This window comes from Halichondria panicea, chromosome 11, assembly GCF_963675165.1.
Source record: "Halichondria panicea chromosome 11, odHalPani1.1, whole genome shotgun sequence".
Taxonomy (NCBI): domain Eukaryota; kingdom Metazoa; phylum Porifera; class Demospongiae; order Suberitida; family Halichondriidae; genus Halichondria; species Halichondria panicea.
Genome location: NC_087387.1, coordinates 5,814,605 through 5,840,770, shown reverse-complemented (window position 1 = coordinate 5,840,770; position 26,166 = coordinate 5,814,605). Strand labels below are relative to the sequence as shown.

The 26,166-nt window shown below is 41.8% G+C and overlaps 4 protein-coding genes and 1 non-coding gene across 10 annotated transcripts; 2 read left to right on the top strand and 3 right to left on the bottom strand.

Moving 5' to 3' along the window:
• Positions 1 to 96: 96 nt before the first annotated feature.
• On the bottom strand, positions 97 to 1,376 carry LOC135344218 (uncharacterized). 2 transcript variants are annotated; one of them, XM_064541408.1, is made up of 5 exons: positions 1,247 to 1,376; positions 990 to 1,054; positions 787 to 945; positions 586 to 736; positions 97 to 528 (listed from the first exon to the last, which is right to left on the bottom strand). In XM_064541408.1, exons 2-5 carry the CDS (start codon positions 1,036 to 1,038, stop codon positions 252 to 254), a joined length of 636 nt encoding a protein of 211 aa, XP_064397478.1. In that variant the 5' UTR covers positions 1,039 to 1,054; positions 1,247 to 1,376; the 3' UTR covers positions 97 to 251. The 2 variants fall into 2 exon arrangements, with proteins under 2 accessions (XP_064397478.1, XP_064397477.1); XM_064541407.1 differs by having other exon boundaries at positions 990 to 1,193; positions 1,247 to 1,345.
• A 706-nt stretch (positions 1,377 to 2,082) lies between these two features.
• Positions 2,083 to 4,071, bottom strand: LOC135344146 (uncharacterized). Its single transcript, XM_064541271.1, has 6 exons — positions 3,812 to 4,071; positions 3,569 to 3,754; positions 3,360 to 3,506; positions 3,136 to 3,303; positions 2,659 to 3,079; positions 2,083 to 2,577 (listed from the first exon to the last, which is right to left on the bottom strand). The coding sequence occupies exons 1-6, from the start codon at positions 3,888 to 3,890 to the stop codon at positions 2,199 to 2,201; spliced, it is 1,380 nt and encodes a 459-aa protein (XP_064397341.1). The 5' UTR covers positions 3,891 to 4,071; the 3' UTR covers positions 2,083 to 2,198.
• Positions 4,072 to 5,011: 940 nt separating this feature from the next.
• On the bottom strand, positions 5,012 to 14,291 carry LOC135344205 (uncharacterized). Of its 5 annotated transcripts, none has more exons than XM_064541386.1 (27): positions 14,159 to 14,291; positions 13,867 to 14,070; positions 13,636 to 13,797; positions 13,381 to 13,579; positions 12,761 to 13,333; positions 12,021 to 12,705; positions 11,746 to 11,953; positions 11,532 to 11,693; positions 11,335 to 11,485; positions 10,618 to 11,274; positions 10,361 to 10,569; positions 10,100 to 10,254; positions 9,887 to 10,045; positions 9,100 to 9,828; positions 8,833 to 9,036; positions 8,624 to 8,780; positions 8,427 to 8,577; positions 7,923 to 8,371; positions 7,751 to 7,851; positions 7,505 to 7,702; positions 7,244 to 7,398; positions 7,031 to 7,189; positions 6,245 to 6,972; positions 5,977 to 6,180; positions 5,770 to 5,925; positions 5,574 to 5,724; positions 5,012 to 5,508 (listed from the first exon to the last, which is right to left on the bottom strand). In XM_064541386.1, the coding sequence occupies exons 1-5, from the start codon at positions 14,247 to 14,249 to the stop codon at positions 13,039 to 13,041; spliced, it is 951 nt and encodes a 316-aa protein (XP_064397456.1). In that variant the 5' UTR covers positions 14,250 to 14,291; the 3' UTR covers positions 5,012 to 5,508; positions 5,574 to 5,724; positions 5,770 to 5,925; positions 5,977 to 6,180; positions 6,245 to 6,972; positions 7,031 to 7,189; positions 7,244 to 7,398; positions 7,505 to 7,702; positions 7,751 to 7,851; positions 7,923 to 8,371; positions 8,427 to 8,577; positions 8,624 to 8,780; positions 8,833 to 9,036; positions 9,100 to 9,828; positions 9,887 to 10,045; positions 10,100 to 10,254; positions 10,361 to 10,569; positions 10,618 to 11,274; positions 11,335 to 11,485; positions 11,532 to 11,693; positions 11,746 to 11,953; positions 12,021 to 12,705; positions 12,761 to 13,038. The 5 variants fall into 5 exon arrangements, with proteins under 5 accessions (XP_064397456.1, XP_064397457.1, XP_064397453.1 ...); XM_064541387.1 differs by having other exon boundaries at positions 7,751 to 7,833; XM_064541383.1 differs by having other exon boundaries at positions 7,751 to 8,371.
• Positions 14,292 to 15,415: 1,124 nt separating this feature from the next.
• Positions 15,416 to 22,933, top strand: LOC135344330 (nuclear pore complex protein Nup205-like). The gene is made up of 18 exons (XM_064541497.1): positions 15,416 to 15,597; positions 16,181 to 16,363; positions 16,482 to 16,565; positions 16,771 to 16,980; positions 17,305 to 17,487; positions 17,667 to 17,816; positions 17,994 to 18,091; positions 18,339 to 18,459; positions 18,547 to 18,622; positions 18,807 to 18,974; positions 19,137 to 19,379; positions 19,910 to 20,281; positions 20,400 to 20,581; positions 20,797 to 20,988; positions 21,275 to 21,383; positions 21,728 to 21,907; positions 22,233 to 22,366; positions 22,624 to 22,933. The coding sequence occupies exons 2-18, from the start codon at positions 16,202 to 16,204 to the stop codon at positions 22,834 to 22,836; spliced, it is 2,877 nt and encodes a 958-aa protein (XP_064397567.1). The 5' UTR covers positions 15,416 to 15,597; positions 16,181 to 16,201; the 3' UTR covers positions 22,837 to 22,933.
• On the top strand, positions 20,290 to 20,371 carry Trnas-gcu (transfer RNA serine (anticodon GCU)). The gene has a single exon. It is a non-coding gene; the product is annotated as a tRNA-Ser (tRNA).
• Positions 22,934 to 26,166: the final 3,233 nt, after the last annotated feature.

Here is a 26,166-nt window from a genome sequence, read left to right as displayed (position 1 = left end):
TGATGATGTCATTACAATTATTTTTTACCAACATCTGTGACTGTTTTCCTACTTGTTCTATATACCAATCCCAACCGTTGTCAGTTACATTCCAGAATACATTAAATGAAGTAAAAGTCAGTTCTGGTCTAGTGCAACATTATCAATAATTATCTATAGTGGTCATAGTTTATTATTATTTTATGTATCTATCAGTGGTTATGTATCACCCCTCTTTAGTCCTCTTAGTTCGATACATCCTCTTCTGAAGCTTAGTCATGTGATCCTCTTTCATTGCTTGTGTTACAAGCACCTCTTGGACTGATGACATCATAGCTATGCCCCACCCCCTCACCACCACTGACCACCTCGTAGGATGGTTCCATGTTCGTGGTGTGTGGGACAGTGGTCGACCAATCATATACTGGATTACGTTGGAGGGTGGGGTCACTCATAGAGACAGCTGTTGTGTGCGTGTATGCTGGATTATGTTGAAGGTCGGGATTGTTGATAGAGGGAGATGTACTGTGGGTGTGGTCACTGCCTTGCCTGTAATGTTATAATTACTTCTTAATTGCATAATATAGTTTGCTCTATAGATCTTACCTGTTTATTTTCCTCTGTAAGTAAACACACGACACAATCCATCCAGTGACAACCACCACTAGAGCAGCTGCCAATACACCAATGAGTGCTCCTAATGTCACACTAGTACTCATGACTGGCAATGTCCCGGTAGTAGCAGTTAATTCATTGACTGAAAGTGTACAACAATGTTAATCTGAATTCATGTGAATATCAACGTACTGCAACTCAATCCAGCAACCATTGCTGAAACTGTATAAATGCTGGTATCATATTGGCCCCTCAAGCAATCGCGTAGTTGATCTTCTGTCCCATTACAAGTCACTGGTCTAATAACTACATTCCCAAATGACTGTAGTGTAAGCATGGTTACTGTAGGAGCTGCAAAATCGGCATGTTATTTTGACATTAATTTTGTTGCTTACCTGAGTGTGGTAGTCCCAGTTGCCTGCATGCTACTCTAGCAGCAGTCATGTTCCAACTTTCTGTACTGTTCAAGTAACACCAAGACAGTTGTGAGGTGTTATATTGCACGAACTGGTTACATATTTGTACAGCACCATCATTTATGGTATGCCTTGGTTCCACCAGTCTAATGTTACCAATATCAATACTTCCACTGCAACTATCTGCATGCATGTAGGGTAGAGTCATCTGGTGACTGCTCTATTTAATAACTCACTGTTCAAGTGGTTGCACTGTCCCTTGTCTATACTCAGGAGTACAACACAAAGTACTAGTGGCAGATTCATCTTATAGCTACTATCCTTCCCAGCAAAGGGATTTTATCCAATTAGGCGTGCTTATATAATTATGTTGCAATAACATCAGTTATCGTAAAGCGTGATTAATAATTTTATAGAAAGTATCACCTATCTAATTGCGTTTTAACATATAATATTTTATACAGTTGAGCCTCGATTATCCGAACACCTATAGTGTCCCCTCGTCCAGATGGCTGAAATATTTAGATACTATATGCAGGAATGACTTTAAATGAGTCACGTCCATCAATAATTCGAGTAGCTGCATGCAAAATCAGCAAAAAAGTATTGGTATGAGAATGGTTGGAACGGGAAGTGGACTTTGAGCGACTGTGACTGGACAACCTGGTCCGAGAGTGTGTTACAAACCACTGTGTAAAATTTGTCACGTGCGTATAATTATTGCAAATGTTAATGTATTAAGTATAATTATAAGCTGTGATCGACGTTTCTGTTGTCTTCCTAACACTCACAAATGCTAACTGAATTTTGTCTGAATAAACGTTTGTTTTCTGTAAATTTAGTGTGTCCGTTTTCCTTTGCCCATGTAACAAGTGAATAGCTTTCATTTTGGACGCATGAACTTTTTAGGTACGGAATAAATTACCCACATTCCAATTCTCGAATAGTTTCAATAATTTCATTACTAGTTCCAAAGCTTATCATTGTCCCAGTATAGTTTGAAAACATAAACGATTGTATGGGTGAGTTTGCAACGTAGAAAGGTTCACTGTTTTCCCATTGGTTGCTTAAATTGTTTGCCCATTTGTATTGCATATAGTAGAACTATAATTATAGTGTTAAACACATTGATACATCAGAATTATTGTTCATTTATACTTGTTGATGTTTGCGTAGGCTATCAATGCTTCAGTGTAGAGTACTTTTCCCCCTGAGGGGGGGGGGGGCAGGCACCTCGTAATCTTGGGGGTCAGTGTGTCCAACCATTGAATATTGACCATCTCCAGTATTGCTCTCTAGTGTGTGATACTCATTCTCTCTGCTGGTGTCTAGCGTACTGTACTCCTCGTTGGACACAGGGTGTGTGGTGGGTGGGTGTGGTCTAGCTGCACCCCTATGACCGATGACATCATAGCTATGCCCCGCCCCCTCGTTAGTATCAATGACCTCATAGGAGGGTCCATGAGAGCTGTACGTGGTGTGTGGGACAGTGGTGCTACCATCATACACTGGGTTGTTGAGAGATTGCTCGTCTCTGGTGCTCGGTGTTTGATCAGGGTGACCTTTCCTGTTTGTATAGTGTTGTTAATTAATACATTGATCCGTTAAATTATGACTGTGTATACTATTATTCAGGCAGAACTCTTACCTTTGCTTTTTGCTCAAGCAGATGCATGACACAATCCACCCAATGATGGTGACCTGTAACACTACAGCCAATACTCCTGTTATGACCCAGGGGCTTATAGTGTCTGATTCACGCTGCCTGCCTGTGCTCTGGTCAGTGGATAGCGGCTCCTGCTCATTTGTAGTATCCATTGTTATAGTTGCAGGTTCTGGTCGACTGTCAGTCTCACAGTTACACACATTTGTTGAGCAGCTTCCGTCATTGTCCGTAGATATTGTCGCATTATCACGAACTACTTGCTCATGTGATCTGCATCCCACTTTAAATGTCCAATATTGATTTCCTCGTCGCAAGCATTCGCTAAAGGAAATCTCGTTTCCTATGCAAGAATAACATTCATTTACTGGTCTTAGCCTGGTCACTACATTTACCCCAGAAGCACCTGTTAAAGCAGATCATATAATTATGAATAGAAAATTGCTTGGTATGTATATTCACCATTGACTGGATACCCCAATTGTCTACAAACCACTTTAGCATTTTTCTTTAAATCAGCTACTCTGCTGCAAATTCTCCTCCATTGGTTTGAGCGACAGAATTCAACTGTTCCATTTCTGCTTGATGGTCCGTTTACCAATCGTATACTGTTTTCTTTGCAGTTATCCCCTAGAATAATTACAAGCTAGCAAAATTCCCCAGGACAGAAAAGTATCGCAACTTACCACAATTGAGGTATGCTACCATACTTGAGGCATAAGCATTCGGAGTTAAACAATCTGAAATCTGATTATCCTGCTCAATACAGCAGCAATCTCTAAGTTGTCTTTTAAATGTAATGTTTCTCAAAAGTACTATTCGTAGAGTTACACCTGTATATGCGTGGTTTGCATAATCATTCAGTATCTATATAATAACTCTGCTTGCTCCTTACTTGAGTACCCCAGACCCAGTTGCTGGCATGCTTTTTTGGCTGTTGTGTTTGTCCAGTAATCCGCACTGATATATGTCCACTGTTGCCTTCCACCTTCCCATGCTGTACAGACTTGTACTGCTCCTGATCTAGTGTTCATAGTTCCCTGGTTGTCTAGTCTAAGCGTCCCTGGTTGATTGCAACCATCTACAGCGGATACAGTAGTATATACCATAATTATGTATTGTCTAAAATTAATATCACCATGGCCTGGTATGTAGCTGTATCCATAGCTATATCCTTGAAACAAGGTTATTGTGATCAGTAGCAGTAGAGATCTCATAGTTGGTAGTGAAGCTTCTTTGTTAGTGAATACTGTATGTCTATCAATCTGAAAGTCTGCTATCGTTTAAACACTTCATTAAACTATTACTATAAATAAGGTATCCAGCCACTTTATATCAAACATACAAATAGTACACAGCAACAAAACCTGTTATCTTTCAATATGACTGAAGTCTGTAATTACGTTTGTGTTTACTCCCACGCTCAAATTAAAGGTGGCTTTTATATGCTTTGTCTACCTCTGTCATTGCCACTGCTGCCTATATCCTCTCAGTGGCCCAATGGTTGCTACATTCATTCTATGGGGTTCAATTAACTGATATATTGTCAGTAAAGCAGATACATTTCAGAGACAGTACATTTGAAGTGTAATGATATCTAACGTGAAGTCATTTGTCTGACTTGCAAGTGTTAATATAAACTGTGATGTTTGTTTAATTGTTTTCTGTTATGTTATAACCTGACCTCCCAGTGTGATGTAGTACATTGTACGTATGTTCTCCATTTGTTACAGGATCAGCTCTATTTCTAATGACATCATATCTATTCCCAGCGTCATCAATTTGCTCATATGTGTGACCAACAGAGCTGTTGTTGGTAACCTGTTGAGTCCCTGGGCCCATACCATATACTGGGTTGGTTAGTATTGGGGCAGCCGAGTAAGTCGATGGTTTAGGGGCGTGGCTGCGTGATATATAATTATGTACTTATTACTGAAATTAAAACAAACCTTTTTGCTTATACACAAGGAATTATCCATACTGTAACCACGCCTACCAGAGCTATCAAAGCCCCAGTAATGGCCCCCAAAGGACTAGTGCTGCCGTTGCCTAGTTCTTAACAGTATGGTTACAAGTGCGTGGAGTGGGAAAATGTGTACAGTCTGCAAGATTACCGTTTGCTGTGCAGTTATATTGTGGACCTGAGCCTTGGCCAAACGTCTGGAGCCTTGCATCTGAATTATAGTGGTGACAGTATAATTGCCCACTAGTCTTAGGGCTCCTTCTATGCAGTCTATATAGAATTATACGTGTATAGGAAGACAGTAAACGCAGCACACTAGTTTGAAACAGTGTCCTCATGTCTGACCATCTTCTGCTATATAGAACTCACTTCTGTCAATGAAGCTAAAACTTTTCATATTCAGTGCACATAATTATGATGTTAATGTATAATTATACTTAACCAACATTCCTATATATGTAGTCTGACTTGAGTATAAGTAAAATAGACATATGAAATATAGTTGCTTATATATGAGTATCTGAATTGTGTCATATTCATAATCACTTATTAGTGTGGTCCAATACATTGTCCTCCTCTGAAGCTTAGTCATGTGGCTTAGTCATGTGATCCTCTTTCATTGCTTGTATTACGAGCACCTGTTGGACTGATGACATCATAGCTATGCCCCACCCCCTCACCACCACTGACCACCTCGTAGGATGGTTCCATGTTCGTGGTGTGTGGGACAGTGGTCGACCAATCGTATACTGGATTACGTTGGAGGGTGGGGTCACTTGTAGAGACAGCTGTTGTGTGGGTGTATGCTGGATTATGTTGAAGGTCAGGATTGTATAGAGGGTGGTGTACTGTGGGTGTGGTCACTGCCTTGCCTGTAATGTTATGATTATTTCCATTAGTCTTCTTAATTGCATATAGTTTGCTCTATAGAGCTTACCTGTTAATTTTCCTCCGTAAGTAAACACACGACACAATCCATCCAGTGACAACCACCACTAGAGCAGCTGCCAATAGACCAATGAGTGCTCCTAATGTCCCACTAGTACTCATGACTGGCAATGTCCCGGTAGTAGCAATTACCTCATTGACTGAAGTGTACAACAATGTCAATATTAATGTGAATATCAACGTACTGCAATTCAATCCAGCAACCATTGCTGAACTTGTAATGCTGATATTATACCGGCCCCTCAAGCAATCGCGTAGTTGATCTTCTGTCCCATTACAAGAAACTGGTCCAATAATTACTACTTCAAATGGCTGTAGTGTAATCGTGGTTACTGTAGGAGCTGCAAAATCGGCATGTAATTTTGCATTAATGTATTAATTTTGTTGCTTACCTGAGTGTGGTAGTCCCAGTTGCCTGCATGCTACTCTAGCAGCAGTCGTGTTCCAACTCTCTGTACTGTTCAAGTAACACCAAGAAATTCGTGGCACGTTACTATAAATGAACTGGTTACAGATTTGTACTGCACCATCATTTATGGTGTGTCTTGGTTCCACTAGTCTAATGTTACCAATATCAATATCTCCACCGCAGATATCTGCTTGCATGTGTGTGTGTAGGGTAGAGTCATTTGCTGGTTAGTCCTCATTGAATAAACTCACTGTTTAAGTGGTTACACTGTCCCTTGTCTATACTCAGTAGTAGAACACAGAGTACTAGTGGCAGATTCATCTTATATAGCTTTGTACGTACTATCCTTCCCAGTAAAGAATAAGAGTTTTGATTGTGTTAAAATAACAGTTAATGTAATGGTGTATATGCCCGTATATGCAAACTTTGAAAGTATCACCAATCTATACTGACAAGATTGCTTTTTTAAACACTATCTGCATAGTGTTTATATAAACAGCTTCAATTGTTATAGGGACCTCATAATCCTGTGGTGTGGTAGTCACGTGTCTGTCACCTGACCTCCCAGTGTGGTGTAGTACATTGTACGTATGTTCTCCATTTGTCACAGGATCAGTTCTGTTTCTGATGACATCATATCTATTCCCAGCGTCATCAATTTGCTCATAGGTGGGACCAACAGAGCTGTTGTTGGTCACCTCTTGAGTCCCTGGGCCCATATTTATTGAGATTAAAACAAACCTTTTTGCTTATACGCAACTAATTATCCATGCTGTAACCATGGCTACTAGAGCAACCACCAGGATCCCAGTGATGACTCCCAAAGCACTAGTGCTGCCGCTGCCTAGTTCTTGATATGATAAACCAGTGTGGTTACAAGTACGTTGAGTGGGAAGTATTGTACAGTCTGCAAAGTTACCGTCTGCTGTACAGTTATAATGTGGGCCTGAGCCTTGACCAAACGTCTGGTGCATTGCATCTGAATGATAGTGGTGAAAGTATAATTTCCATTGATTGTAACTAGTACGTTAACCTACTGATTTCCAGATACCCCAGTCTACTACACACTAGAGCAGCTTCTCTCTCTGTCCATCCATCACCACACACTGTTCCCCAGCGACCATTGGAGCACACCTCCACTTGTCCTTCATTGTAGCTGGAGCCATCCACCAGTCTTAGGACTTCTTCTATGCAGTCTATATAGAATAGAGACACACTTATAAATAACGTCTGGTAGGCAGTAAACGTACTGCAAAGTTAGTCCATGGAGCCACTCGACTTCTGTCGTCTATGTTTAACGGACGAGTTAAACAGTCTGTAAACTTCTCAGCCTCTCTGTTACAATTAATTTGTGTTGTTACTGTCTCAGCATCTTCCTTTAGCCAGACTGTGCTTGCTCTAACACCTGTTTAAACAAAAAGTATGACTTACGACCTATTTATATGTATGTTGATAAGATACTCTAGGTGAACTATATAAAGCCATGCACCTAGTGTATATCTGTAGCTTACCTGTGTAATTCAAGCCCACTTCTCTACATGCTAAGTTTGCTGCTCTGAGATTATTTGTCCAACCAGGCTGAGTCTGTATGTATAACCAGAGATATTCGTTCCCACTAAATCGAAGACACAGTTGAACAGCTCCTTCATTTTTTATGCTTCTTGGACCAGTAAATCTTATTTTTCAGTGATCTTGAGGAAGACAACTATCTACAAAGCAATAAAACTATTACAGTCACTTCTTATTGTAGTACCTACCTGTTGATGTCCCTCTCTGTAGTGTCAATAGTAGCACACTGATTTGAAACAGTAGCCTCATGTCTGATCACCTAGTGCTATGTCTTTGTAGATAGAACTCACTTATAGTCACAACGAAACCAAAAGTTGTCAATTAGTGCTACGTTTATCTATCATAATTATGATGACCTACTTGTTCTAGCCATCCCAATCGTTGTCAGTTACATTCCAGAAAAGATGTTTCATTGTTTAATGGAATAAAATTCAGGTCTAGTCTAGTGCAAACTTATTATTATAGTTGTCCATAATTAATCACTGATAATGTATCACCCCTACTCTTAGTTCAATACATCCTCTTCTGAAGCTTAATCATGTGATCCTCTTTCATTGCTTGTGTTACGAGCACTTTTTGGACAGATGACATCATAGCTATGCCCCACCCCCTCACCACCACTGACCACCTCGTAGGATGGTTCCATGTTCGTGGTGTGTGGGGCAGTGGTCGACCAATCATATACTGGATTGCGTTGGAGGGTGGGGTCACTCGTAGAGGCAGCTGTTGTGTGGGTGTATGCTGGATTGTGTTGTAGGTCGGGATTGTTGATAGAAGGTGGTGTACTGTGGGTGTGGTCACTGCCTTGCCTGTAATGTTATACATTAGTCTTCTTAATTGCACATAGTTTGCTCGATGGCTTACTTGTTTATTTTCCTCTGTAAGTAAACACACGACACAATCCATCCAGTGACAACCATCACTAGAGCAGCTGCCAATAAACCAATGAGTGCTCCTAATGTCCCACTAGTACTCATGACTGGCAATGTCCCATTAGTAGCAGTTACCTCGTTGACTGAAAGTGTACAACAATGTCAATATTAATGTGAATATCAACGTACTGCAAGTTCAATCCAGCAACCATTGCTGAATATGTAATGCTGATATTATACTGGCCCCTCAAGCAATCGCGTAGTAGAACTTCTGTCCCATTACAAGTCACTGGTCCAATAACTACATTCTCAAATGACTGTAGTGTAAGCATGGTTACTGTAGGAGCTGCAAAATTGGCATGTAATTTTGATTAATGTATATTAATTTTGTTGCTTACCTGAGTGTGGTAGTCCCAGCTGCCTGCATGCTACTCTAGCAGCAGTCATGTTCCAACTCTCTGTGCTGTTTAAGTAACACCAAGAAATTCGTGGCACGTTGCTATAAATGAACTGGTTACAGATTTGTACTGCACCATCATTTAAGGTATGTCTTGTTTCCACTAGTCTAATGTTACCAATATCAATACTTCCACCGCAGATATCTGCTTGCATGTGTGTGTGTAGGGTAGAGTCATTTGCTGGTTAGTCCTCATTGAATAACTCACTGTTTAAGTGGTTACACTGTCCCTTGTCTATACTCAGTAGTAGAACACAGAGTACTAGTGGCAGATTCATCTTATAGCTTTGTACGTACTATCCTTCCCAGTAAAGAATAAGAGTTTTGATTGTGTTAAAATAACAGTTAGCGTAATGGTGTATATGCCCGTATATGCAAACTTTGAAAGTATCACCAATCTATACTGACAAGATTGCTTTTTTAAACACTATCTGCATAGTGTTTATATATAAACAGCTTCAATTGTTATAGGGACCTCATAATCCTGTGGTGTGGTAGTCACGTGTCTGTCACCTGACCTCCCAGTGTGGTGTAAGTACATTGTACGTATGTTCTCCATTTGTCACAGGATCAGTTCTGTTTCTGATGACATCATATCTATTCCCAGCGTCATCAATTTGCTCATAGGTGGGACCAACAGAGCTGTTGTTGGTCACCTCTTGAGTCCCTGGGCCCATATTTATTGAGATTAAAACAAACCTTTTTACTTATACGCAACTAATTATCCATGCTGTAACCATGGCTACTAGAGCAACCACCAGGATCCCAGTGATGACTCCCAAAGCACTAGTGCTGCCGCTGCCTAGTTCTTGATATGATAAACCAGTGTGGTTACAAGTACGTTGAGTGGGAAGTATTGTACAGTCTGCAAAGTTACCGTCTGCTGTACAGTTATAGTGTGGGCCTGAGCCTTGGCCAAACGTCTGGTGCATTGCATCTGAATGATAGTGGTGAAAGTATAATTTCCATTGATTGTAACTAGTACGTTAACCTACTGATTTCCAGATACCCCAGTCTACTACACACTAGAGCAGCTTCTCTCTCTGTCCATCCATCACCACACACTGTTCCCCAGCAACCATTGGAGCACACCTCCACTTGTCCTTCATTGTAGCTGGAGCCATCCACCAGTCTTAGGACTTCTTCTATGCAGTCTATATAGAATAGAGACACACTTATAAATAACGTCTGGTAGGCAGTAAACGTACTGCAAAGTTAGTCCATGGAGCCACTCGACTTCTGTCGTCTATGTTTAACGGACGAGTTAGACAGTCTGTAAACTTCTCAGCCTCTCTGTTACAATTAATTTGTGTTGTTACTGTCTCAGCATCTTCCTTTAGCCAGACTGTGCTCGCTCTAACACCTGTTTAAACAAAAAGTATGACTTACGACCTATTTATATGTATGTTGATAAGATACTCTAGGTGAACTATATAAAGCCATGCACCTAGTGTATATCTGTAGCTTACCTGTGTAATTCAAGCCCACTTCTCTACATGCTAAGTTTGCTGCTCTGAGATTATTTGTCCAACCAGGCTGAGTCTGTATGTATAACCAGAGATATTCGTTCCCACTAAATCGAAGACACAGTTGAACAGCTCCTTCATTTTGTATGCTTCTTAGACCAGTCAATCTTATTTTTTTGTGATCTTCAGTGAGACAATTATCTATAAAGCAGCTAGTATAAGATTGTTACAGTCACTTTGTTCCTCTATAGTGTACCTACCTGTTGATGTCCCTCTCTGTAGTGTCAATAGTAGCACACTGATTTGAAATAGTAGCATCATATCTGATCACCTAGTGCTATCTCTTTGTAGATAGAACTCACTTATAGTCACAACGAAACCAAAAGTTATCAATTAGTGCTACGTTTATCTATCATAATTATGATGATCTAATTGTTCTAGCGATCCCAATCGTTGTCAGTTACATTCCAGAGAATACGTTTAATTGTATAATGGAATAAATTCAGGTCTAGTCTAGTGCAATACTATATAGAATCGTTTCTACAATTATGTAGAGTGGTCATAAGTACATTATTGTAATTCACTGATAATGTATCACCCCTCTTTAGTCCTCTTAGTTCAATACATCCTCCTCTGAAGCTTAGTCATGTGATCCTCTTTCATTGCTTGTATTACGAGCACTTGTTGGACTGATGACATCATAGCTGTGCCCCACCCCCTCACCACCACTGACCACCTCGTAGGATGGTTCCATGTTCGTGGTGTGTGGGGCAGTGGTCGACCAATCATATACTGGATTATGTTGGAGGGTGGGGTCACTTGTAGAGACAGCTGTTGTGTGGGTGTATGCTGGATTGTGTTGAAGGTCTGGATTGTTGATAGAGGGTGGTGTACTGTGGGTGTGGTCACTGCCTTGCCTGTAATGTTATATTATTTCTATTATTTCTTAATTGCACATAGTTTGCTCTATGGCTTACTTGTTTATTTTCCTCTGTAAGTAAACACACGACACAATCCATCCAGTGACAACCACCACTAGAGCAGCTGCTAATAGACCAATGAGTGCTCCTGATGCCCCACTAGTACTCATGACTGGCAATGTCTCATTAGTAGCAGTTACCTCGTTGACTGAAAGTGTACAACAATGTCAATATTAATGTGAATATCAACGTACTGCAATTCAATCCAGCAACCATTGCTGAACTTGTAATGCTGATATTATACCGGCCCCTCAAGCAATCGCGTAGTTGATCTTCTGTCCCATTACAAGAAACTGGTCCAATAACTACATTCTCCTGTACCAATGGCTGTAGTGTAATCGTGGTTACTGTGGGAGCTGCAAAATCGTTATGTAATTTTGATTAATGTATATTAATTTTGTTGCTTACCTGAGTGTGGTAGTTCCAGTTGCCTGCATGCTACTTTAGCAGCAGTCGTGTTCCAACTTTCTGTACTGTTCAAGTAACACCAAGCAAGTTGTAGTTTGTTCCTATACATGAACAGGTAGGTTACAGATTTGTACAGTACCATCATTTAAGGTATGCCTTGGTTCCACCAGTCTAATGTTACCAATATCAGGATGTCCAACGCAGCTATCTGCTTGCATGTGTACGTGTGTAGGGTAGTCATTATTTTGCTTGTTAGTCCTTATTTAATAACTCACTGTTTAAGTGGTTGCACTGTCCCTTGTCTATACTCAATAGTAGAACACAGAGTACTAGTGACAGGTTCATCTTACATATAGCTTTAATTGTATACGTACTATCAGGAGTACATGAATATTCATGTACTCCTGGTACTATCCTAGAAACTTTATGATTATACATGTGTGTTTATATAGTTATGTCAAAATAACAGTTTATAGTGTATTGAAAGTATCACCAATCTGCATGGAAAGTTTGCTCTTTAAATTGTGTTGAAGTGTATTATAAACAGCTTCAATTGTTTGACGTAGGAACCTCGTAATCCTGGGGTGTGGTAGTCATGTGACTATCACCTGACCTCCCAGTGTGGTGTAGTACATGAGACGTATGATCTCCATTTGTTACAGGATCAGTACTGTTTTTGATGACATCATATCTATTCCCAGCTTCATCAATTTGCTCATAATTATGTGGGACCAACAGAGGTGTTGTTGGTCACTTGAGGAGTCCCTGAATGTGTGGTAGTCCCAACTGTTTGCATGCTACTTTAGCAGCATGCAGTGATGTTCCATGTATCAGCAGTATTCAAAACAAAATTCCAAGAAATGTCATGCCACATGAACCGATTGCAAGTTTGTACTGCGCCATCATTTGTAGGTTCTGCCAGTCTAATATTCCCAACATCACCACCTCCACAGCAGCTATCTGCATAATAATTATGTAGAGCCATTATAGCTAGTTAGACTGCACTTGAACTTACTGGAGTGTCCCTTGTCTATACTCAGTAGTAGAACACAGAGTACTAGCAGCAGATTCATACCTATACTCGTACCTTAATCCCAGCAAGAGTTTCTGTGTAATCTGATTATGTGTGATATTGTAGCTATAATTATTATAAGTTAATTATTGTGTACGTAGAAACTATACAGACTTGAAAGTATCACCAATACTGCAAAATTGTTTTAACATTATTTGCATGGATGTTTTCATTGATATAGTAATTGTGTTCAGCACTTGTTTCAACTGTTCCTCATTGTTTTATGTTGGAACCTCATAATCCTGGGGGGTGGTGGTGTTTGCCTCAGTCATGTGACTATCACCTGACCTCCCAGGGTGGTGTAGTACATTGTACGTATGTTCTCCATTTGTTACAGGATCAGTTCTGTTTCTGATGATATCATATCTATTCCCAGCGTCATCAATTTGCTCATATGTGTGACCAACAGAGGTGTTGTTGGTCACCTCTTGAGTCCCTGGGCCCACACCATATACTGGGTTGGTTAATATTGGGGCAGCCGAGTTAGTCGATGGTTTGGGGGCGTGGCTGCGTGTCCTACAGTAATCATATATATCATGTGATCTTACATTATATAAACAAACCTTTTTGTGTATACACAACTAATTATCCATGCTGTAACCACGGCTACCAGAGCAACCACCAGGATCCCAGTGATGGCTCCCAAAACACCGGTGCTGATACTGTTTTCCGTGCTGCTGTTTTCTGTGCTGCTGTTTTCCGTGCTGTCGTTTTTTGTGCTGCTGTTTTCTGTGCTGCCGTTTTCTGTGCTGCTGTTTGTGCCTGACGAAATGAGAACTCAGTTAACATTATTTTACTGCATGAGTATATGAACATACTGCAACTCAATCCAGCAACCATTGCTGAATATGTAAGGCTGATATTATACTGGCCCCTCAAGCAATCGCGTAGTTGATCTTCTGTCCCATTACAAGTCACTGGTCCAATAACTACATTCTCCTGTACCAATGGCTGTAGTGTAATCATAGTTACTGTGGGAGCTGCAGAATAATAATTACGTGAATCAGTTTAACAAAATTGTCACACGTATGAGTTGATGTATAGCATACCTGAGTGTGGTAGTCCCAGTTGCCTGCATGCTACTCTAGCAGCAGCCATGTTCCAACTCTCTGTACTGTTCAAGTAACACCAAGCAAGTTGTTGGTAGTTCCTATACATGAACTGATTACAGATTTGTACAGCACCATCATTTAAGGTGTGTCTTGGTTTCACCAGTCTAATGTTACCAATATCAGGACCTCCACCGCAAGTATCTGCATGCATGTAGGGTAGAGTAGGGTAGTTGTTTGCTAACTATTATATAGACTATTATTTATCTGTTGTACTAAATAAATAACTCACTGTTTAAGTGGTTGCACTGTCCTCTGTTTACACTCAACAGTAGAACACAAAATAGTAGTGGCAGATTCATCCTAGCTCTATACATGCACATTCCTTTCAGAAAAATTTTACGTGTAATACAATTATAAGCATGTGTTCTTACATGTTGCAGTATACCTTAGTCAGTAGTTATGTACATTACGTAAACTAAACCTGTGTGTTATCTTTCAGTATCACTAACAGTTTTTGTTTCCACCCATGCACGCATACCCAGGTTGGTGATATCTACTCTCATGACCCCCATGACCTCCAGCTGTCCCTGGAGTTCTGGTCCCCCACCACTGACCACACCCACCAAACACCCGGACTACATCACAGGTGAGCACACTACTACTAATAGCTTGTGTATCACTTTCACTGCTTACACAGCATGCGGTATCGTGTGTGTAAATTATTAGGATAGTCAGTCCTGCGAGGCTGGCTATAATATAATATGCTATGCTTAATGCGTGTTTTTGCAAAGTGTGAAAATAAGTGATTTCATGTCTCGGTTCCATACCAAAATACACGTGTCATGCTTTCATGCACAGCGACATGCATACTACCATGCACATTCAAGTACTTGTACAAAATACCCATGCATCGAGTGAGTTATTATTAGTACGCCTTTTATCTGCTTTCACAAGATTTATCTATACCATATTCACCCCCCCCCCTCCACACACACTCGACCCACACGCACACACACACACACACACTCCACACAGAGTCCCCCAGCGTCAGATCAGTCTGTATACAAGTTCATCAGTACATGTTCGGACCTCCTGCCCGCCCCCCTCTTCCCGGCACTCATGCACATGCTAGTGGGGCTGGCTAGCTCCACCCACTCCGCCCACCACACATTCAACTACCTCAAGGCAAACAGCCCCAGCCTAGGTACGAGGGAGGGGATGTGTACTTGTGTCATACAATTACAACTTTGTTTTTATTCAGCTTCACTTAATTCTTAGTGCATTACATAGTTCATTATACGTATGAATTACGTCATCATAGAATTACTCTTACGGTTTTATGTGTACAGTCAAGACTCCTGGTACAGTACATTAGTTATAGTGCATCAATTCTCTGTATCAGAATTAATCTTTAATCTGTTTGCACAACATTGTTAGGCTTATCAGAAAGCTGAAAATGAAACCGCTAAAAAAACTGTAAGCAGCTATGATTTCGTTCTTGGGACTAATGATTTGTTCATCTTGTCCTTTTTTCCTGCCTCCACAGGGGGTGGTGGTGCTAGCGCTGCTATTTCATTGGAGCATTTCTTCCTCTCTCTCAAGCAGTACTACCTGGAGCTCAAGAAAGAGGGTGGGTCCAGGGCCACACCCACTGGGTCACCGATAACCCCTTTGGAGCTGGACGGCCTCAGGGGGGTGCTCTCTCTCATAAGGATTATTGAAAAATATGTAAGGGAATTATAAATGCTGCAATCAATTACGAATAATTATTATCCATGGTGTCACATGACATCACTGGTTGGTGGTTGCACTAACCATATCTTAGGCCTTATAGTGTACCACATAATATTGTAAGAGGCAAATTTTTGTGTTAATTGAAAATACCCACCATGACTCACATCACAGCTTATCATTTTGGCCTATTGACACTGCATACATTTTAAAGTCAACTGTTTAATCACTGTTTTGTGCGGCTGTGACTTGACAATTAACTCATGTAAAGGAAGCAGTAGTGTTTGTGTTAGCACGTACTGTGTGTGCTTTCAGTGCATCACATTGCGAGTGTAGAGTGTGGTTGTCTAGCAACCTTACAGTTACTTTCACCAACAGTTTAGAGGTCATACCAGGCCACCTATTGTAGGTCATCTGCATCTGTTGAGCTTTTAATACAGAACCACCCACACAGGCACACATGCACGCGCACGCTCACACACACACTCACACACACTCACACACACTCACACCCCACACATACTCACACCCCACACATACTCACACCCCACACATACTCACACCTCACACACACACACAGGACGAAAATGCTCGTATTGTCATGTACGAGAACCAGTCATGGTTACCGGTAGCGTCTCTATTCGGATTGGTCGGTTGCCCTGTACCACGAGAACTGAAGGCAGACGTATTAGAGACACTGGCTGTGTTTGCCCGCACTCCAGAAATTGCCGCCTCCATGTGGCATACCCTAGAGGTCGCGCAGGTTAGAGGTCAAACTACAGCCGAACTCTGTTCATAAAATAATATAATCCCTGAAAGTTTCTACATAATTATTGTAGAGAAGGTATAAAATTACTTTATGAAATTAATATTTTGTTCAGATACTCACGACAAGTCACTCTAAGGTGCCAACGCACGACTCACGAGCTTTTGGTCACCATGGCAACCAAGACGGTGGTATTCAGGTATGACCTTCAAGTACAAATATCTGTGACAATTTATTTTGGATGACTTCATTCGTTTGTGTAATTCCAGCTTAATTGATATAGAGCTTGGGGCATGCATGTCTAGACTTTCAAGGATGAGAAGCTTAAACATTCTTATAGATAATCACTTGCTTGTTTCTACTCAAAATCATACCCCCCCCCCCACACACACACACACACTCAGGTTGAACTAGACGAGCTTGAGTCTCAGATTGAAGAGTACTGTCTCACTAGAGCATTTCTGTCCCTCCTCAACGCACTGATTGATGTGCCTCCCCCTCCTGGTCTGGGGACGGGGCACAGGGTACCAGGGTTTGACCCCTACCTAGAGTTCGTGCGTGATAACATGTTCCTGAAGTTTGACTCTCGTGGCTATCGCAATGCAGAGGAGAAGGTATGCATTATTAGCGGGTATAGTTCGAGGGTGTAAATGTTTGTAGTTTTCGCTGATTAAGCACATGATTAATATCGCATGCATGCATGCATCCTGCAAAAAGGCTGCTATTCCGCGAAAACCTTTGTAACGGTCTTTCCTCGAAAGTTTGCACCATCGAACTATAATTATACAGTAGTTTATATTAGTGTACTTGCGCAAGAGCTGTACATTGCATTGTGTAACGTTGGGGTTTGTTTCTGTAGCTGTTTTCAACTACACGACCTACACCATGCACACCCACACCACACCACCCACACACCACACACACACACACACACACAGTGGCAGGTGGCTAGTCTGGCGCTGGAGATACTGCACAAGCTGCTCCTCTCGTACGAAGTCTCACCTGAGGATTTTGTGAACCAGTACTATGACACTCCGGAGATGGGCGGGGCCATGGTTCCTAAGCAACCAGGACACACCCTCCTACTGCACATGCTCAACGACTCTAAGCTACTCAGAAAGGTGTGATAATCTAATTTTTTGGTTATGAAACAATTTCCGTGCCAGTTTTCAGGAGGACTTGCATAAAATTAATGTTGTATAAATGAGGTGAAGTACAATTTTGTTGAATTTTCGTTCCTATAGTCCAGTTTTTTTTGTTTAAGTTGTCTATGATACGTACATTGACTACGTCCCCTTAGATCCGCTCAGTGATAGACACTGCCTACCTCCATCTGTCTGACCCTGGTACCACATCCTCTGAGGCACTGGCACACACGGCGCTCCTCTGTCTCAAGATGCTGGAGACTGCGTTCAGCAAAGAGTCATCCTTCCTGGATCAACTGAGGAATGTAAGCACACTATTAGCAGTTGCATGCAGTAATGTGCCCAACTTTTTCAATTCAGCATAAACATCTTTTATATGGCCTGTAGATGCCAAAGAGTTGGTTTGTACTGACCCACATCTGTTGTTTTTATAGCAAGTTTATGTAATTGTGTGTTCTGCCCCCCCCCCCCCCCTCCCATAGACCCATGACCATGGTATCATCACAAGCCCTCTGAATGAGTTGCTAGGCAGCATCAACTCTCGTACTGGCAAGGCTGACTTCATCGTAACTATTGCCAGGTAAGACATGCAACGTAGAAGTTCAGAGTTCAGATTTCAAGAGGGGTTTTACTTACAATTGGTTGCTCACTATAATGAAACTATACCCGGCCATTATGTTAGTACGTAGAATTAAATGAACAGAGTAACACCTAAACGTTTCGTATATCCTCCCATGATTGATTAGTCCCCTACCACACCCTCTATATAAGTCCCCTACCACACCCTCTATATATGGTTGGTTAGTCCCCTACCACACCCTCTCCAGATACGCCACACTGACAGAGTGCAGTCCAGAGCTCTCCCTCACAGCAGTGCAGATACTAACCTGGGTGTGTCAGTCACACTTGTCCGGCTCACAGACTGTCAATCACATCCTTAGTGACAAGGTTGTTAGAAATAATTATGCTATTAGTAATAGTGCCTTTTTTAAGCTTTGTTATTCAGTATAATTATGATTCTTAAATGTTCCTCAGGATGTGTGCTCGGAGATCTTACAGGGATTTGTGGAGCAATTAGAGATGGAGGTCGAAGGTCAACTACCAACAGAAGGTGAGCTGTTGTCTTTGGAACTGTTTGCACACCTACCATATACAACTTGTTAAATTGATAGTGCTAACTTATTTAGAATGTATATAGACCCAGTATTGTTCAAAACACGCCCATAAAAACCAGATTTGCAGGACTGTCGACGTTGTATGTATCAATTACCCCCCTCCCCCCCCTGTGTGTGTAGGGGACCCCCTCTCGAGTGTGGCGGGTGTACATCAGGCAGTCAAGCTGGGTATACTCACACTGCTCTCACTCTGTGTGGACCACCCCCCTCCAAACATCACACATCTGTTGCTAGGATATGAGACGAGCTCTGAGAAGAGTGTGTCTGATACCAACCTACAGGACCCTGGTTAGTTCATAATTATTATAGTACTGACGAAGTAACTTTAAGCTGCATTATATGGATGGCTACTAAAAACTGCAGGTTATTTTTCGTTAAGCTGAAATTGCAGCAATATTATTTTTAAGCTATGTGCTGTGACTATATGTTGTATTTTCTCCCTGTGTGCAGGTGTGATGGGTGCTCCTCGTACGTGTCTGCATTCCATTCTGTCCCTCCTGGAACACGGACAAGACTCTGGTTGTCATTACTCCAATCCAAAACTGGCCGAGCTTTGCTACAAAGTTATATACCAGCTGTGTGTCAGTCGTCATCTCTCCACACCCACCCTCCGCTATCTCCGTAGCAACCACGAGTTTTTCTCGAGTCAGCTCTCAAAGTTACCTCTAAACGTTTCCATACTTCAGGACGAGAGTAAGTCAGTCGATGAAATTACACAGGTGATGACATACGAGTATCGGTATAGGTCTTTGCAATCATAACGTTTGCATCAATTATAATTATTATGTTTAATGTTCGCAAAACATTTTGTTTAGTAATACGGTATAGTTCTCTGAATTCTCAGATGTTGGCAAATTGTACTATGTTTGGGACTTATAAATGACCAAATACACATTCACGATCTAACTGATTCAGATCTTCTCTTTCATTGGCTAGCAACACATTTTATCCTCCTACATACCGTATAGCAGTTTATTTTCGGAGGACAAAATATTCGTGGTTCGCAATATTGAGACATTTCGTGGGTAATATTTTCGTGGTCGGAGCTTGCACTACTGCAGGTAAAGGTAGGCAAGGTCGCTTCATTCGTGGGTAAAATATTCGTGGTCAGACCTCCAACCACAAAAACCACGAATATTTTGCCCCCACGAAAATTACACGCTATACGGTAATTCTTTGGTTCATAGTTTACTTACTGAATTGACTTATTTCTCTCTCCTCAGATGACGAGGGTGTGTTAAACTCTCAGCAGGTGGCTGTGTTGCATGAGGAGGCGTGGCTTATCAAGACGCTGGCCGTAGAGCTACGCATGACCACTCTCAATCACCAACGTTCACACGCACAGAGGATTGTCAACCTTCTCCTGAACGAACCGACCAATGAGAATGCAGAAATAGATCACACAACAGACTATGGCGAACAAAGTTCGGATTTCAATTTTCTTCACGAAAAGAAACGGAAGATTCTCTTACTTTTGGATAGCGTGGATTTCTCGGAGAAAGACACACCCATTTTTGACCTGCAATTTTTCGACCAATCGGCTATGGAAGAAGCGATCAAGTCATGTGAAGCTAAGGTGAAGATTTATGTGTCATGTATGTGAGACGAGGTGGCCGAGTGGTTAAGGCGATGGACTGCTAATCCATTGTGCTCTGCACGCGTGGGTTCGAATCCCATCCTTGTCGATTTTTTGTTTTGTTGTTATCTTCGAAGATACACCCACACACGCACACACGCACACAATCACCTACACACGCACGCTCACACACACGCTCACAGGAGGAGTGAGTGGGGGTGGGTACACGGACGTGAAGGCACTCCATCGTCTCCTCATGATGGAGCTCAACATGTTACAGGGAACAGGGGCAGCTGGTCAGAGACAGAGCGTTCTAGAGGTGGGTGTGGTCTCATGCAAATTCTATGTACACAAAACCAATGAGTTTATACTTTCATAATAATAATTATTTGTTTTGGGCGAAATGTGTTGCATAGATAGAACGAAAACGGGACATTTTTGTATTGTAATTGCAATATAATTTATCACAAAACTGTGTAATATGACTGTCCATGAAACATTAATTGTTGCTCAATAGTTGCGTTCTGTCTACAGGAGATTCACGAGATTCTGGTAGTGGTAGTGATGAGGAACAGGGTGTTTGATTGTAACCATGGCAATAGCGAGTTGTTTGAAAGCTGGAGACAGTTGGTGGAAGTGGCGCTGCATAGTCTGGGTCAGGTGGGGGTCAAGAGTGAGGTCAAAGTGGCAGTTCTCTTCGAGCTTATACAAGACCTGCTATTGAAGGTGAGGTCGTGCGTTTCAATATGTCAGTTGCACTCGAGTTTCTTTTCAGTACATTGTATGACTAGTATACAGCTATAAAAATGTATGTATTCTCCATACAAAGTGTCTTTTTGATCCATAGCATTAATGACATTTGTTTTTGTTAAACTCTCAAATTCTCTCTTCGAGGAAAGTCCGTACACAGACCGTAACAGAATTGCGTTCCTTATCATTTTTATATAGGCATAATAAATTAATTATTACTAAACACCTTACCACTACTGCACGTACTGTACTACTACTACAGGTGTCTGGTAGCGACTCCTCCGAGCTGACCTCCTCTGTACAGGGGGTGGTCCTCATGCTCCTCTCTCACCTCCGTCAGACACTGGCCACACCCACTGAGAACCAAGACGGTAAGGGGGGTGCTCTCTGTATACGTCTTGATGCTTAAAATTGACTGCTTGTATACAGTCTATAAGAACATACATACTAGACCGTCAAAAACATGGGCGCCCCAAAGGCCTTATACTTGAACTTATCTACAAATTTGTGAGGGTGCTGTATTATAATACAAATTAAGGTTTTGCGAGTGAAAAACCTTTTGCAAATGAGCCAAATCAGCATAAATTATATTGGTATAAAAATAATTATATACTTAGGTGTTCACGATTTCATCGCACACTCCCTCGATCTTTATACTGCATTGTGTGCTGCACACTTCATTTAATAACCCCAGCCTCCCCCTGTATCCCTCCAGCAGATGGTAGTGATGGCCTCTCCTCCCTGTACGTGGGTCCCCTGCACGCCATTCTCAAGGGGCTGGTGGACAACCTCCTCCGATCTCCATCGTCCAATCAGAAGGCCCGAGCCTATCTCAGCGGAGCACTGCTGTATTACCTCGTGCTCACTAAGAGACAGAAAGAGAGGCAGGGGAAACGTGAGTGCATGCACTGGGTCTATGCATATACCGTATATATGTTCGTATGGTGCAAAATGTTGCTTAATTAGAGCAATATTAAAAATTAATACGCAACAGGTTCTGAGGTACATGATTGCGAAATATTTAACTAAGGTATTATAGGGTATACGAGAAAATGTGTACTCTCTCTCCTTCTATTCCCACTAACCCCCAGTGTAGTATAACCCCAGGGGGTCTATATTATCGTGATCATGTATAACCCCAGGGGCCTATTATCGTGATCATGTATAACCCCAGGGGGCTATTATTGTGATCATGCATGTATATAACCCTGGCCATACAGAGGCTAGTCTGTGGCGTACTGACAAGGAGGAGGACACTCTCTCCTCTGGGAACCTCTCTGTACTCTCAAGTTTTGGAGAGTCGTTCATGGACATGGTTGCTAAGAATGCTTGCAGCTGGCATGCTGTCTCCAGGGTGAGTGGGCGGGGGTGTGCTAATATAATAAATTATAACGTCATTAACAATGCGCATATAACTTCAAACTTATTGAATCTAAATTTCCAAGCCTGCCTTCGCTTACGAGATCACAATACTATATACCGTATTTGTTCCTAATCCATACTACACTCATATGCACACACTCCACCACCTCCACCTCACACACATATCCACACCCACACACACTCAACCCCTCCCCACACACACTCCACTCCCTCCACCTCACACACCAGATGCTCTCCTTGTCGCTACTCGATGCCATTGTTGCCCTGGACTACCCGAGTGTGTGGTTGAGGTTCCTCTCCTCCAAGGGATACCTACAGAACCTCTGTGCTAGCGTACTATGGGAAGATGAGGCTCTCGTTAAGATGACTACGCCCACTCCCGAGGCACTCAGAGCTCTCTATGTCTACGAGTCAAAAATGGTGGGTAGTTCTTTTAATTAGATAGTACATTTTAATTGCTGGTATGCTGCCTCTAGATTACTTACAGATCTAATTTCGTACATCTGAGTAAAGTTTTTAATTGGACATACTAAAATTGGCCGATATAGGGCGAAAGTAAGAGCATACATATATTTAGTGTCTAAGGACTGCAAAATGTACCAAAATGCAAATTTTCGTATAAACTGCCCAATCGTATTTTTAGTAATTTGTATAGCTCAGGATAGTAACGTTAAACGTATTAATTTTGTAGTTTATTTTCGTATAATGCTCTACAATACAAATACGAAAACAACCCCACTACACGGTATGTTTTGTACAAACCACCAGTTACGCCCCCCCCCTCCACTAGGGGTTGGTAGATTATGCTGGCACATAATAGGCACCTTTATAACAATTATGAGAATAATAGGTAGGTTTTGGAAATACAGGTCAGTACAAATCACAGTATAAACATTTGTAGGTTGAAAGTACTGGTGGATAATTATCTCCTTGGCATTCTACATTATAGATAGAGTCGTGTGGCCATTATTAATAATTTGATGTTACTTGTGCGATGACATGGAGTCTATGTTGTGCTTTGGAGGGAATAATGTGGGAATAATAGGCGATTTGAAAAGAATAATAGGCTGTTAACTTGAGCATAAAAGAATAGCATAATAGGCAAATATCTCGAGCATAATCTACCAACCCCTACCCTCCACGCTAGCTCACACACATACACACACATGTACTACGTATCATGCTGTTACTTTGAGAGAATAGGAATTTGCATTGTAATTATATTCATAGAACGTTTTGATAACCACAAACAAGTGAAACTACCTTCACTATATAAGGCCCTGTAATGATTGAAACAATTATCAGCAAAGGAGAACAGTGTGTCTCTATACCAATTTTTGGGAGGCTCTCTTTCTAGAGGCCTACGTGAAGAACAAAGTACAGTGGATTGCAGTGCACTTGCAACAGAAAATTGCCAAACAGCAAAACCACTAGATATGAATTTCATTACCAATAGTAATTCTAAGCTCAGCTTGCACTTTTATTACAATTAGCAGAATCTCATTGAACATCTGCTTATTCCTAAACATATACAGGTTATTACCAGAGGAGGTACGACACGGTCGCACGACCAGCTAAAAGGATTATGAATCTCATTAACTTGTGCATGAATATCATTCAAGACTATGTACTTTGATAGTGGATTTGGCTTGGCGTGTATCTTTCAAAAAATACACTTGACGTTTCTAAGATCAGGATTGTTGATTGCTGGGCTTATACTGATGTGAAATAGCTTTTCAACCAGTTTCAACCACCACTTAGATTTTGAGATATTATTGTTTTTAGTGTAATTCTGTTTTAGAGTATTCAATAAGTATTCTGTGCCTGCAATTCAGGATAGGATCACTGCAAACATCTGAGCCTTGGTTCTTACAACAAATCTAATCTCTACTTGTAAAACTCTAGCTACTAGCCAGCAACAAATTCACTGAGTTTTATGCTCTAAACTTATCTCTTTATGGCGCTTACTTGCCACCAGTTGAATGTCGTCATTGGAATGCATTTTTAACGACTTCTTTGTCTTTCTTGCCTTCAATCAAGAAATAGCAGCCACGTGAGCTTAACCGCGTGTCGTACCTCCTCTGGGTTATTACTTTGTGTAAATGTCACGAAATATGCTGACTATGCATATAATATTAATGTATACTATGTTGCGATAATAATGCATTCTCCTGTTCTCAGCGTTCTCATGGTTCTCCTGTTCTCAGGGTTCTCCTGTTCTCAGCGTTCTCCGCGTTCTCATAATTTTATTTCTCCGTGTTCTCATGGTTCTCTGCATTCTCCATGTTCTCATGGTTCTCCTGTTTTCAGTGTTCTCATGGTTCTCCTGTTCTTAGGGTTCTCATGGTTCTCCTGTTCTTAGGGTTCTCAGCGTTCTCAGCGTTCTCATGGTTCTCCGCGTTCTCCGCGTTCTTAGTTCTCATGGTTCTCCTGTTCTCACCGTTCTCATGGTTCTCCTGTTCTTAGGGTTCTCATGGTTCTCCTGTTCTCACGGTTCTCCGCGTTCTCATGGTTCTCCTGTTCTCAGGGTTCTCATGGTTCTCCACGTTCTCAAGGTTCTCATGGTTCTTCAGGTTCTCCGCGTTCTTCAGGTTCTCCTGTTCTCCGCGTTCTCATGGTTATCCGCGTTCTCTTGGTTCTCCTGTTCTCACGGTTCTCCATGTTCTCTTGTTCTCATGGTTCTCCTGTTCTCGGGGTTCTCCACGTTCTCATGGTTCTCCGCGTTCTCGTGGTTGTCTTGTTCTCTGAGTTCTCGTGGTTCTCCTGTTTTCACGGTTCTCCATGTTCTCATGATTCTCCTGTTTCACGCGTTCTCTTGTTCTCAGGGTTCTCTTATTCTCATGGTTCTCATAGTTCTTTTGTTCTCCACGTTCTCTGTGTTCTCATGATTCTCCTGTTCTTCGTGTTCTTCGTGTTCTCATGGTTCTCCGCGTTCTCATGGTTCTCCTGTTTTCCGGGTTCTCCACGTTCTCCGCGTTTTTCTTGTTCTCTGGGTTCTTCTGTTGTCCTGTTCTCCGCGTTTTCCTGTTCTCTGCGTTCTCATGCATGGTTCTCCTCGTTCTCACGGTTCTCTGTGTTCTCATAGTTCTCCTGTTCTTCGCGTTCTCATGGTTCTCCTCATTCTCCTGTTTTCCGGGTTCTCCACGTTCTCTCGTTCTCCGTGTTTTCACGGTTTTCTTGTTCTCTGGGTTCTCCTCGTTCTCAGATAGCCATAAGAATGTGAGAACAGGAGAACAAGAGAACGCGGAGAACGTGGAGAAAGCGGAGAATCCTAAGAACATGAGAACGCGGAGAACCATGAGAATGCGGAGAACACAGAGAACCCTGAGAACAGGAGAACCGTGAGAACAGGAGAACAGAAGAACCATGAGAACGCGGAGAACACAGAGAACCTAAGAACAGGAGAACTGTGAGAACAAGAGAACAAGAGAACCATGAGAATGCGGAGAACGCGGAGAACCATGAGAACACGGAGAACCCTGAGAACAGGAGAACCGTGGGAACAGAAGAACCATGAGAACACGGAATACCCTGAGAACAGGAGAACGTCGAGAACCATGAGAACGCAGAGAATAGGAGAACCATGAGAACGTGGAGAACCATGAGAACGCTGAGAACAAAAGAACCATGAGAACGAGGAGAACCTTGAGAACGTGGAGAACCCTGAGAACAGGAGAACCATGATAATGCAGGAACAGGAGAACGCGGAGAATTATGAGAACGTGGAGAACCATGAGAACCCTGAGAACAGGAGAACGTGGAGAACTATGA

What these genes read in the sequence shown, in the direction of transcription:
- LOC135344218 (XM_064541407.1), bottom strand. Translation starts at nt 1,316, where the DNA reads ATGAATCTGCCACTAGTACTTTGTGTTGTACTCCTGAGTATAGACAAG. An exon ending in ACTGGGACTACCACACTCAG is followed by an intron (nt 946 to 989) that starts GTAAGCAACAAA and finishes CCGATTTTGCAG; the next exon opens with CTCCTACAGTAACCATGCTT. An exon ending in GGTTGCTGGATTGAGTTGCA is followed by an intron (nt 737 to 786) that starts GTACGTTGATAT and finishes GTACACTTTCAG; the next exon opens with TCAATGAATTAACTGCTACT.
- LOC135344146 (XM_064541271.1), bottom strand. Translation starts at nt 3,890, where the DNA reads ATGAGATCTCTACTGCTACTGATCACAATAACCTTGTTTCAAGGATAT. An exon ending in CAGCTACATACCAGGCCATG is followed by an intron (nt 3,755 to 3,811) that starts GTGATATTAATT and finishes TATCCGCTGTAG; the next exon opens with ATGGTTGCAATCAACCAGGG. An exon ending in GGTAGCATACCTCAATTGTG is followed by an intron (nt 3,304 to 3,359) that starts GTAAGTTGCGAT and finishes TAATTATTCTAG; the next exon opens with GGGATAACTGCAAAGAAAAC.
- LOC135344205 (XM_064541383.1), bottom strand. Translation starts at nt 14,249, where the DNA reads ATGTGCATGTATAGAGCTAGGATGAATCTGCCACTACTATTTTGTGTT. An exon ending in ACAGTGCAACCACTTAAACA is followed by an intron (nt 14,071 to 14,158) that starts GTGAGTTATTTA and finishes ACATGCATGCAG; the next exon opens with ATACTTGCGGTGGAGGTCCT. An exon ending in GGTTGCTGGATTGAGTTGCA is followed by an intron (nt 13,580 to 13,635) that starts GTATGTTCATAT and finishes TCATTTCGTCAG; the next exon opens with GCACAAACAGCAGCACAGAA.
- LOC135344330 (XM_064541497.1), top strand. Translation starts at nt 16,202, where the DNA reads ATGTACGAGAACCAGTCATGGTTACCGGTAGCGTCTCTATTCGGATTG. An exon ending in ACTCTAAGCTACTCAGAAAG is followed by an intron (nt 17,488 to 17,666) that starts GTGTGATAATCT and finishes ACGTCCCCTTAG; the next exon opens with ATCCGCTCAGTGATAGACAC. An exon ending in TACCAACCTACAGGACCCTG is followed by an intron (nt 18,975 to 19,136) that starts GTTAGTTCATAA and finishes CCCTGTGTGCAG; the next exon opens with GTGTGATGGGTGCTCCTCGT.